Source organism: Lolium perenne, chromosome 5 (genome assembly GCF_019359855.2).
Source record: "Lolium perenne isolate Kyuss_39 chromosome 5, Kyuss_2.0, whole genome shotgun sequence".
Lineage (NCBI taxonomy): Eukaryota > Viridiplantae > Streptophyta > Magnoliopsida > Poales > Poaceae > Lolium > Lolium perenne.
The window spans coordinates 50,212,168-50,224,685 of NC_067248.2; the positions used below are offsets into that span (position 1 = coordinate 50,212,168).

General features: G+C 46.9%; 1 protein-coding gene across 2 annotated transcripts; it reads left to right on the plus strand.

Moving 5' to 3' along the window:
• The first annotated feature begins 9,062 nt into the window (after nt 1-9,062).
• Nucleotides 9,063-12,109, plus strand: LOC127299145 (uncharacterized). Of its 2 annotated transcripts, none has more exons than XM_051329060.2 (4): nt 9,063-9,300; nt 9,841-10,029; nt 10,562-10,791; nt 11,232-12,109. In XM_051329060.2, the coding sequence occupies exons 1-4, from the start codon at nt 9,126-9,128 to the stop codon at nt 11,820-11,822; spliced, it is 1,185 nt and encodes a 394-aa protein (XP_051185020.1). In that variant the 5' UTR covers nt 9,063-9,125; the 3' UTR covers nt 11,823-12,109. The 2 variants fall into 2 exon arrangements, with proteins under 2 accessions (XP_051185020.1, XP_071675979.1); XM_071819878.1 differs by having other exon boundaries at nt 9,841-9,996.
• The last annotated feature ends 409 nt before the right edge of the window (nt 12,110-12,518 follow it).

A 12,518-nucleotide genomic window follows, 5' to 3' on the forward strand; every position in this document is an offset into this window, starting at 1 on the left:
ATGCATGTCCGTCTTGTCTGAAGGTCTATCATTTTAGTGGTTGGAGCATGCAAAATTGTTAGAGAAGAACATTGGGCCGCTAACTAAAGCCATGAACCATGGTGGAAGTTTCAGTTTTGGACATATATCCTCAAATCTCATATGAGAATAATAACTTTGCTACATGCTTATGCATTTAAGAGGAGTCCATTATCTGTTTTCCATGTTGTCCCGGTATGGATGTCTAAGTTGAGAATAATCAAAAGCGAGAAATCCGAAATGCGAGCATTCTCCTTAGACCTTTGTACAGGCGGCATGGAGGTACCCCTTTGTGACACTTGGTTGAAACATGGCATGCGAAGACCCGGTAGTCCAAGTTAAGTAGGACGAGGTGCGGGCACTATTAGTATACTATGCGTGAGGCTTGCAACTTGTAAGATATAATTTACATAACTCATATGCTTTATTACTACCGTTGACAAAATTGTTTCATGTTTTCAAAATAAAAGCTCTAGCACAAATACAGCAATCGATGCTTTCCTCTTGAAGGACCATTCTTTTACTTTTACTGTTGAGTCAGTTTACCTATCTCCTTCCACCCTAAGAAGCAAACACTTGTGTGAACTGTGCATTGATTCCTACATACTTGCATATTGCACTTGTTATATTACTCTATGTTGACAATATCCATGAGATATACATGTTATAAGTTGAAAGCAACCGCTGAAACTTAATCTTCCTTTGTGTTGCTTCAATGCCCCTACTTTGAATTATTGCTTTATGAGTTAACTCTTATGCAAGACTTATTGATGCTTGTCTTTAAGTACTATTCATGAAAAGTCCTTGCTTTATGATTCAGTTGTTTACTCATGTCATTACCATTGTTTTGATCGCTGCATTCATTACATATGTTTACAATATGATCAAGTTTATGATGGCATGTCACTTAAGAAATTATCTTTGTTATCGTTTTACCTGCTCGGGACGAGCAGAACTAAGCTTGGGGATGCTGATACGTCTCCAACGTATCGATAATTTCTTATGTTCCATGCTACTTTATTGATGATATCTACATGTTTTATACACATTGTATGTCATATTTATGCATTTTCTGGAACTAACCTATTAACAAGATGCCGAAGTGCCAGTTCCTGTTTTCTGCTGTTTTTGGTTTCAGAAATCCTAGTAACGAAATATTCTCGGAATTGGACGAAATCAACGCCCAGGTTCCTATTTTTCCACGAAGCTTCCAGAACACCCGGGAAGGACCAGAGGGGGGCCACAGGCCCACCAGGAGGGTGGCCGGCGCGGCCTAGGGTTGGCCCGCGCCGCCTTACCCCCTGGCCGCCCCTTCGCCCCTCCGACGCTGCCCTTTCGCCTATATAAAGCCCCTGCATCGAAAACCCTAACGGAGGAAGCCACGATACGGAAAACCTTACAGAGCCGCCGTCATCGCGAAGCCAAGATCTGGGGGACATGAGTCTCTGTTCCGGCACCCTGCCGGAGCGGGGAAGTGCCCCCGGAAGGCTTCTCCATCGACACCGCTGCCATCTCCACCGCCATCTTCATCACCGCTGCTGCTCCCATGAAGAGGGAGTAGTTCTCCATTGAGGCTCGGGGCTGTACCGGTAGCTATGTGGTTAATCTCTCTCCTATGTACCTCAATACAATGATCTCATGAGCTGCTTTACATGATTGAGATTCATATGAGTTTTGTATCACTACTATCTATGTGCTACTCTAGTGATGTGTTATTAAAGTAGTTTTATTCCTCCTGCATGTGTGCAAAGGTGACAGTGCGTGCACCGTGTTAGTACTTGGTTTATGCTATGATCATGATCTCTTGTAGATTGCGAAGTTAACTATTGCTATGATAATATTGATGTGATCTATTCCTCCTACATATGCATGAAGGTGACAGTGTGCATGCTATGCTAGTACTTGGTTTAGTCGTTTTGATCTATCTTACACTTAAGGTTACTTAAACATGAGCATTATTGTGGAGCTTGTTAACTCCGGCATTGAGGGTTCGTGTAATCCTACGCAATGTGTTCATCATCCAACAAGAGTGTAGAGTATGCATTTATCTATTCTGTTATGTGATCAATGTTGAGAGTGTCCACTAGTGAAAGTGTAATCCCTAGGCCTTGTCCCTAAATACTGCTGAGTTACTACTGCTTGTTTACTGTTTTACTGTGTTACTACTGCTGCAATACTACCGCCATCAACTACACGCCAGCAAGCTATTTTCTGGCACCGCTGCTACTGCTCATATATATTCATACCACCTGTATTTCACTATCTCTTCGCCGAACTAGTGCACCTATTTGGTGTGTTGGGGACACAAGAGACTTCTTGCTTTGTGGTTGCAGGGTTGCATGAGAGGGATATCTTTGACCTCTTCCTCCCTGAGTTCGATAAACCTTGGGTGATCCACTTAAGGGAAAACTTGCTGCTGTTCTACAAACCTCTGCACTTGGAGGCCCAACACTGTCTACAGGAAAGGAGGGGGAACGTAGACATCAAAGCACCGCAAGGCTTTGGCCATTGCCGGCAACGACGACATCCATGGATGCCGTTTACCTCCTTGGAGGCGTGGCCATGATGCCCATCTGGTTAGCGATTGCCTTCTCTTTAGCATGGTTGTTACCCTTATGACTTGCATATGTTTTGAGTTCGATGCCTTGACCCATGTTGCCGCGGCTTCTTTTAAACGGTTTGCGTGACCACTTCTAGGCCTAGGGGTTAGTCTGAGTTGGTGCCCTGCCACGGGGAAGCTACCAGTGGTTTCACCAGCCGATTGACAGCTTGGTTGTTAGGGAAAGACATAGGGGTCTTTTGGGTTGGGGGTTGGATCTTCCGTGAAAGCTATGCAAGGCTATGTCCGGTGTCGACAACTGGATTTTTGAGCATAAGAGGCACTCCTTTAAAGGATGCAAAGCTGGTTTTGTGTTGGATATCACCATGCTGAAGCATAGGGTGAAAGGTTCTATTGCTAACTCCTTGTCATCATGGATTAGTTCACTCTTGTAATTTCTTTTTGTACATACCCTGTATATAGTTTTTACTTTGAGCTTTGATTAATAAAGGGTTGCGGGGGTTTCCCCTGTAGTAGAGAAGGTTCAAAAAAAATCTCCGGTGCCGACAACGACGATGTTCGATCGCGGGCGCCGTTTCCCTTCTTGGAGGCGTTGTCATGAAGTTTCCCCCTTTGAACAAAATCTCGTCTTCTCACTGGTGCAGTTAGCTGGTGTCCGGAGTGTTGGTGGTCCTCTGCATGCCAAGATGTGAAGTGGTGCTGATATGATCTGGTGCAGTTTCTCGGCGTGGCATCTCAATGCTTGAAGGTTCAAGTAGAGCCGCCAGTATTTAGGCGAAGACTTGTGCTTCCTTTGGAGTGCTAGTAGATCGAAGCTTAGCCCTCCTCTGCTCGGTCTCCTTCTCTCTGGCTTTAGCTTTTCACACCTATGTATCTCTAGCTAGTATTTTTAGTTTTTTTTTCTTCTTTTGGATGTATGTGGTTGTGTTGTTGTAATCCTAACCGGTTGATGGGTTTGTTAATTTAAAACCGGGTTTATTTCGAGTTTTCGATCTAAAAAAAGTTTGAAAAAGTATTTGTTCTAGATGCATCCGGCGAAAAATTTGAATGGATGTTTTCTTTTTAGAAAAAAAATTGTATGGATTTTTAAAGGGAAGATAAAACTGCTGAGAAAGAAAAACAAATATTCCCTCTATTTTGTCATTTTTTAAGTACGGAGCTTGGTTTTGTTAGATGTATATATTTGTCTATTGTAGTTTCCCCATATGTTAGGGGGCTTTCTGCATATGTGCACCTGTACATGTACTATATATTGTGGCCTTTGGCCCCCTGGTAATACAACAAGTATATTGCCCTAACATGGTATCAGAGCAAAATTAATCCTCCTAAAGACTTGTTCCCGGCCGCCCCACCGCCGGCTTCTCCTCGTCTCGATTCCCCGGCCCGCTTGATCTCGCCCGCGTCCGCGTGAGGTCCTCCGCTCCGCCCCGTTCCGCCCTCTGAAGCGCACCGATCCGCGTCCGGCTTCCCCGATCCGCTCGGCACGCGTCCGCTCCCAGGATCGCTCGTGCAGGATCCGTTCGCCAAGCGCCGCCCGCCCGGACGAGAGCAGGGAGTGCCTCCGCTCCGTGCGGCCCGCCGCCCGGACTTCAATCTGTTCGATCTGCCAATCTCCAATCCCCGGACTTCGATCTGCCCATCTCCAATTTGCTCTACTCCAAGTCTGCTTCCAAGACTGCCTCCGTGACGCCAAGCGCCGCCCGCCCTGTTCTACTGCTGCTCCGATCGGCGCCGCCGGCTCCTGCTTCCGTGACGCCAGGCCGCTCCAGCTCCCCTCGCCAGGCCGCTCCCGTGACGCAGGCCCGTTTTCTCGTCTGTTGACTTCGTTCTGAAAAAAAAAGCAAAAAAAAGCAAAAAAAAAAAACGAAAAAAAAACTATGTCTTCCTCGGGCTATGTTGCGATCCCTCGCTGCCCGGTGATCTTCGATGGCGCGAATTACCCTGATTTCGCTGCCTTTATGCGCGTCCATATGCGCGGTCTTCGTCTTTGGGGTGTGCTTTCTGGCGAGGTCTCCTGTCCGCCGCGCCCTGTTGCTCCTACGGTGCCTGTTGCACCGCCACCTGTTGCCCTTGCTCCTGATGCTACTCAGGCGGATAAGGATGCAGCCAAGAGCGCTGATGACACTGCTCTGGCTGATTATGACCGGAAGGTCCAGGACCACTCTACTGCCGTTGCGACTTACCGGCAGGATCTCACTGAGTACACTCAGTGGATTGATGAGGATGCTCGTGCTGCTGCTGTTCTTACCTCCAGTGTTCTGCCTCAGTATGCTGCTGAGTTTATGGGTCTTCCCACCGCTGCTGCTCAGTGGGCTTTTCTTCGTCAGCGCTATCAGCCGTCTGGTGATGCTCTTTACCTGTCTGTGGTTCGCCAGGAGCATGCCCTTCAGCAGGGTGATTCTACTATTGATGAGTTCTACACTCAGAGTGCTGCTATTTGGCGTCAGCTTGATTCTCTCCGTACAGCTGTGTGTGCCACCTGTCCCTCGTCGTTCGATCGTGCGCGCGGATCTGGAGTTTCAGCGCGTTTTTGAGTTCTTGTCGCGGCTCCGTAAGGAGTTTGAGCCGCGCCGGGCCCAGCTGCTTGCCCGTGGTCGTGTTCCGCTCTCTGAGGTCCTTGCTGAGCTTCGTGCTGAGGAGACTCGTCTTCGTGGTGCTGGTCTTCTTGAGGTTCCCTCTGTTCTTGCTGCTCGTGGCCCTCCTGTGTCGTCTGCTCGCGGACCTCCTATGCCGCCGACTTCGTTGCGGCCTCCGGCACAGCCGATACTGCCTACTCCTCAGGGTCAGCGTCAGCCCCAGCAGCCTCGTGGTTCGACGTCACCTCCTTGCACCTACTGTGGCAGGCCTGGCCACACTATCTCTACTTGCTGGCAGAGGGATCCCAGCTTACGCCCGCCGCATCTTACTCATCGTCAGGCTGGCTCTTCAGGATCTTCTGCTGTTGCGCTATCTGATCAGGACATTATCCGTGGTCTTCGTGGTCTGCTCGCTGGTACAGGCTCTTCCTCGACGGGTACTGCTGGTTCTGTGCCTGGCTCTTCTGGCACCGCGCGACCACCTTCTTCCACACAGTCAGGTACGTCATCCCCGTGGTATCTGGATTCTGGAGCTTCTTTTCATATGACCTCTGCGTCTTCTATTCTTTCTGCTCTTCGCTCTCTTATTTCGCCTGTTCGTGTTATCACGGCTGATGGTACCTCTCTCCCTGTTTCCAGTCGAGGCACTCTTTCTACTACCTCTTTCTCTGTTCCTGATGTTTCTCATGTTCCTAGTCTTAAGATGAACCTGTTTTCCACTAGTCAGCTTACTGATTCTGGTTGTCGCGTCATTCTTGACGCTGATTCTTGTGCTGTTCAGGACCGCCGTACACAGGCCCTGGTTGGAGCTGGCCCTCGCAGCCTTGAGTCCCCGGGGCTCTGGGAGTTAGACTGGCTTCGCGTTCCTTCTGCTGCCACTTCATCTGCCAGTTCTCCTGCGGTTGCTGCTTCTGTCACTGGATCTTTTCAGCAGTGGCATCATCGGCTGGGTCACCTCTGTGGCTCCCGTTTATCGTCATTAGTTCGTCGTGGTCTTCTGGGTTCTGTCTCAGGAGATGTGTCTTTGCATTCGTGTCAGGGTTGTAGGCTAGGCAAACAGATTCAGCTTCCCTATCCTACTAGTGCGTCTGTATCTCAGAGACCTTTTGATTTAGTGCATTCAGATGTTTGGGGTCCGGCTCCCTTCCCTTCGAAAGGGGGTCATCGATACTATATTTTGTTTATTGATGATTTTTCGCGATACACCTGGTTGTTTCTTATGCACTCTCGTAGCGAGGTGCTTTCTATTTATCAGCGTTTTGCAGCCATGGTTCGTACTCAGTATTCCACGCCTATTCGTGTGTTTCGTGCTGACTCTGCCGGAGAGTATATCTCCCAGCACCTTCGTGGTGTTCTTGCTGAGCAGGGCACTCTTGCCCAGTTCTCGTGTCCCGGCGCCCATGCTCAAAATGGTGTCGCCGAGCGTAAGCATCGTCATATTCTTGAGACTACCCGTGCTATGATGATTGCTTCCTCTCTTCCGCCGCATTTCTGGGCTGAGGCTGTCGCTACGTCGACTTACCTCATTAACATTCAACCTTCTGCTGCCCTTCAAGGTGGCATTCCTCTCGAGCGTCTTTCTGGTTGCTCTCCAGATTACTCGACACTTCGTTTATTTGGTTGCGTTTGCTATGTTCTTCTCCCTCCTCGCGATCGCACCAAGCTGACCGCTCAGTCTGTTGAGTGTGTTTTTCTCGGATACAGTGATGAGCATAAGGGCTATCGCTGTTGGGACCCTGTTGGTCGTCGGATGCGCATCTCTCGTGATGTCACGTTTGATGAGACGCGTCCCTTCTATCCTCGTCCCACCTCGGGTACTTACCCGGTGGATGATATCTCTTTTCTTCTTTTTCCGGATGCACCCCCTGTTATCCCGTCTCCTCCCCCTCCTAGTCCTGATGCGCCCCCTTCGGCGCCATCCTCTCCTCCGTCTAGTCCACCTAGTACTCCTCGTTCTCCGGTTTCGGATCCTTCTGATGTTGTCCCTTCTTCCTCTTCTTCTGATGAGTTGTCCTCCGCTGATGACCTTCCCCCTTCACGGCCTGTTCGTCAGCGTCGTGCTCCAGCTCGTTACTCTCCTAGTCAGTATGGTCTTTCTGTCGTTTCCGAGCCGACTTCTTATCGGGATGCTGAGCGTCATCCTGAATGGCAGCTTGCCATGGCTGAGGAGATCGCTGCGCTTGAGCGCACTGGCACTTGGGATCTTGTTTCTCCCCCTTCTGGTGTTCGTCCTATCACGTGTAAGTGGGTCTATAAAATTAAGACTCGCTCTGATGGATCTCTTGAGCGCTATAAAGCGCGTCTTGTGGCTCGTGGCTTTCAGCAGGAGCACGGCCGTGACTATGATGAGACTTTTGCCCCTGTGGCTCATATGACTACTGTGCGTACCCTTCTTGCTGTTGCTTCTGTTCGCCGCTGGTCTGTCTCCCAGCTTGATGTTCAGAATGCTTTTCTTAATGGCGAGTTGAGTGAGGAGGTTTACATGCAGCCTCCTCCTGGGTATTCTGTTCCCGATGGGATGGTTTGTCGTCTTCGTCGTTCTCTCTATGGTCTCAAACAGGCCCCGCGTGCCTGGTTTGAGCGCTTCGCCTCTGTGGTGACTGCTGCTGGTTTCTCTCCTAGTCTTCATGATCCCGCACTTTTCGTTCACACTTCTCCTCGTGGACGTACTCTTCTTCTTCTCTATGTTGATGATATGATCATTACTGGTGATGATCCTGAGTATATTGCCTTCGTCAAGGCTCGTCTTCGCGATCAGTTTCTTATGACTGATCTTGGTCCTCTTCGCTATTTTCTTGGCATTGAGGTTTCCTCCACTTCTGATGGCTTTTCTATCTCTCAGGAAAAGTACATTCAGGATCTTCTTGCTCGTGCTGCTCTTGGGGATGAGCGCACGGCCGATACTCCTATGGAGCTTAATGTTAAGCTTCGTCCTACTGATGGTGATCCTCTTCCTGATCCCACCCGTTATCGCCATCTTGTTGGGAGTCTTGTTTATCTTGCTGTCACTCGTCCTGATATTTCTTATCCTGTTCATATTCTGAGTCAGTTTGTCTCAGCTCCTACCACTGTTCACTATAGTCATCTCCTCCGTGTTCTTCGTTATCTTCGTGGCACGATCACTCGTCGCCTTTTCTTTCCCCGTTCCAGCTCTCTCCAGCTCCAGTGCTATTCGGATGCTACGTGGGCGAGTGATCCTACGGATCGTCGTTCGCTTTCTGCTTACTGTGTGTTTCTAGGTGGTTCGCTTGTTGCTTGGAAGACGAAGAAACAGGTCGCAGTTTCCCGTTCGAGTGTTGAGGCTGAGTTGCGGGCTATGGCTTTGTTGATTGCTGAGGTGACTTGGTTACGGTGGTTGCTTGCAGATTTTGGGGTTTCTGTTACGACACCCACTCCACTTTTGTCCGACAAAGACAGTGCTATCGCATTGCACGTGATCCGGTCAAGCATGAGCTGACCAAGCATATCGGTGTTGATGCTTTTTACACACGTGCACAGGTACAGGATGATGTTGTTGCGGTTCATTATGTGCCTTCAGATTTGCAGTTGGCGGATTTCTTTACGAAGGCACAGACTCGAGCGCAGCATGATTTCTTCCTCTCCAAACTCAGTGTTGTGGATCCACCATGAGTTTGAGGGGGGGTGTTAGATGTATATATTTGTCTATTGTAGTTTCCCCATATGTTAGGGGGCTTTCTGCATATGTGCACCTGTACATGTACTATATATTGTGGCCTTTGGCCCCTGGTAATACAACAAGTATATTGCCCTAACAGGTTTATCGATTGAATTCCGTAATTCCGGCACCAAACGAGGGCTACCAAACGAGACGAACCAGCGCGGTACCGAATCGACCGTCAACACGTAGCCCGCGCCCCTTCTGTGTTTGCTAAAACAAGAAACGGCACATTTCTCTCTTGTCTCACCAGCCGAACTCGTGCCCTTGCTTTCCTCCTCTAGGCGGCGGCGCCATGGAAGTCGACGGAGGCGGAGATGAATCTGCACCATCCCCTGGCCTCATCCGTGGGAAGAAGAGGCCGCCTTCCCCCTCATCTTTACCGGGCGACGGCGAGGGCTCACCCACCAGCGACGAGGACGACAACCCATGGGCGATTACCGACGACGAAGAGGAGAATGAATACCAAGGTAAGGTACCTACAGCTTCACTTGTTTCCTCTATCCGCTTCTGTTGAGTGGTTGCTTAGTTTCGATCCCACGTGTATCGTCGTGTAATTGGCTCCCTGTATTACAAATCGGTGGATCCTGATCTAAGAAATTTCACCAAGAACGATACTTTTCTTCGTAATATGCTGAGTTAGTTAGTAACAGCGGGGTACTCTTTGAATTTCCACCGGTACATTGCGTTCCCGATTCGCGATCTAATCATCGCTTGAATATTACAGTATATGGCTGTTTCACTGGAGCTTTTACTACAGTAGTTAGTTCAGTCTGTTAGTCATCTGATCGAGCTGTGGACATGTTTTAGTAAGCAACTAAGCAGCCACGCACTTGATATGAATCACATTTCACTTCAAACACATATGTCTAAAAGTACTACCGCCTTGTGGAGAGCAATTGATTCCAAAGTTAAGATTTCTCAATGTATTCATCTATGCATTTTGAACCATCTAATTCTATCATCCATATAAATATTTGATGATGCTCGATCAATGGTTTTGCATGTAGGGAAATACAGGCCCTATACTGTTGATGATTTCCCAAGAGTTAGCACTTATGAGCAGCAAGATGAATTGTACGAAAATCCAGAGAGTTCTCTTCGAGGCCCAAAACTTCTCTGGAGCTTACGAGCATTCAAGCCAGAAATTGAAAGCCATCCATGCGGTACCCAGTATCGGCTCAGCGATGAATCTGAAAGTTAGTATTTTCTTCTATGCAAAGCTGTCTTTTATCATGTTATCATGTAAGCAAAAGTTGAAAGCTTCCGAGTGTAGGAAAATACCATAATTTTTATTTTATCAGCTATATACGTCTTCCATTATTAAGTTATCCCTCTGCTGTCCAGTTAGCTTAGCCTGACGTCGAGTGTCTGGTTATACCTTCATCCAGTTAGCTTAATTTTTTTTGTTTTTGTTTTGACCTTGATACTGTTTTTCTTTCTTAGTAGCAGCATGGTTAGGCTTAAACTTAATATTTAATTTGCATGAGTTGACTCTGGGAATCACAATTTATCTTCTACCCTATAGATCTTCTAGTACAGCAAATAAAAATACTCAATGAAGGTGGACATACTGCCTTCCTTTCATACGAGCATAACATTTTTGTGGTATTGAACTGAACCATTAGCATTTGGTAGTATCTTTTGATGGAACCAGCCTTTTGTTTCTCATATGTATTACTGACTGCAAATCTCTGTATGCACCTCATGCTTTGTTTGTTCATTTTGCAGTCAGTGTCCACAATGTTGGGACCATCGATTGTTCAAATGAATGTTGTTGCTTTTCCATGAACTTGCTGCAGTTCATTGGTCTCAAGATAGCTGGTTATCACCATGCCCAACCTGGATCTGCCAAAATATTTGGGTTTTTTGCAACACGGGATCAAATTGAACCTTTGCGCAATTATGTCTACAGGCGAGAGATTGACAATTATGAAGCTGTAACTGTGAAGCCAAAGACGGTATTTTTTTTTAACTTGCAAGTTGCTGCATGTATGCTTATTTTTTTTTTGAAGCTTTCACCGGGGGGGAGAGAATCCCCACCTGAATATATTGCATCAAAGGAGCATTACAAGACCAGGCTCTTGTCCACCCGTGAGGGTTGACATTGGTCAGGATAAATAAGTTGTTATATTGTTTCTGAAGATACCTATGCATCGCAGCATCATATCAAAGCTCTATAAGTAGGATTTGTTCCGTACATTTGACATATCGTCCTCGATCTATGCTTCAGCACATGAATAATACGCAATCTAACGGTACCGTACGGAGTTACATAATCACTAGTTATTCTTAAGCTTAACAGTTTGCTTAATTATATGATACACATGTGATGGTAGGCGATCGACTGCTGATCAGTAATTCTAATCTATGATGTGATGATACTATATCCTTATTGTAGGGTATGGCACGTTTAACACTGGGTAGCCCTGCTCGAGGTATTTGCATGACAAGCCATGTGTTGTTTGAATTCAAGCTTTGTGTACGTACTGAGGTCCCAGCTGAAAATGGGCCCAAAGATGACCTTCTGATCGAAGGATGCGCTGAATTCAGCAACATGATGGAAACAAAATCATTCAGTCAGAATCGACGTATTTATGGGGAGAAGTGTGGACTGGATGTGAAGTTCCTGGTGCTGATTAATGCGGTACAAGCATTTGTTGATGTTGAGATCCTCCGTGCTCCTGCTTGTGGCTTTAATCTGAATCTCTATGCCAAAACCAGTGGTTTCAGTGATGTGATTCGTCTCTACCGAGGAAGTGCGGAAGCTGCCTGCAGAATGAGTTCAGTTGTAGCGGTGGAGATACGCAGTTACCTTGATCTTCGTATCGAAGGGACCCCGAAAGATGACGGAGGAGTTTCTCAGAATCTGCTGCCTTGTGTGTGGGGTGATAGGTTCGATTCCTGCTACCATGGAACGGTGGATAAAGTTGTGAATCTCGACGAATTCACCATCGTTTCAGTGAAGATCACCTGGAGAACTGCTGATTGACACGTAGCTTAGTCGTCCTGCTTTGAGCCGTCAAACGTCAATATTCTTCTGGTGCTAAAGTAATGTTAGTGTTTGTATCAACCTATTTGTCTACTGGAGTTATATATAATGCCACTTTGTAAACATTATTTTATCTGGTGCTAAGTAATGTTAGTGTTGAGCCATTGAATGCTATATGGGTACCTCTAGTGCTAAGTAGAGTTGGTGTTTGTATGAACCTATTTGTGTGCTGCTAAGTAAAGTTTGTGTCTGTTATAACCTATTTGTGTATTGAAGTTATATATTGTTATTCACTTTGTAAACATTATTATTTTATTTGTTGTAATGTGAACCTAAGATGAACAATTTGTGTGTATCCACTACCAGCTGTCTTGGTTTAGAGGGACTTGAGAGAAAAATGCCACGTTCGCATTGATCGAGCATTGCATTGCACCATTTTTTCTTTCTTTATCCCAACAGTAGATAACACCAATACAGTTTAAAACTGCAAGATTTTCAAGCACACAAGTTGGTGGCCGATCTTTGCAGGCAGGCTAAGTGATATGGACAAGTCAAAAACACGACGCAGGAGCATATATATCGGTGTACTATTTCTCAAAGAATCTTTGAAGCTAGTAGTTCTCAAGAATGCTTTATCTTGTATCTTCTAATTCGGAGATAAATGGTCTTCCAAGAAATGGAAAGGGAAGCATTCAA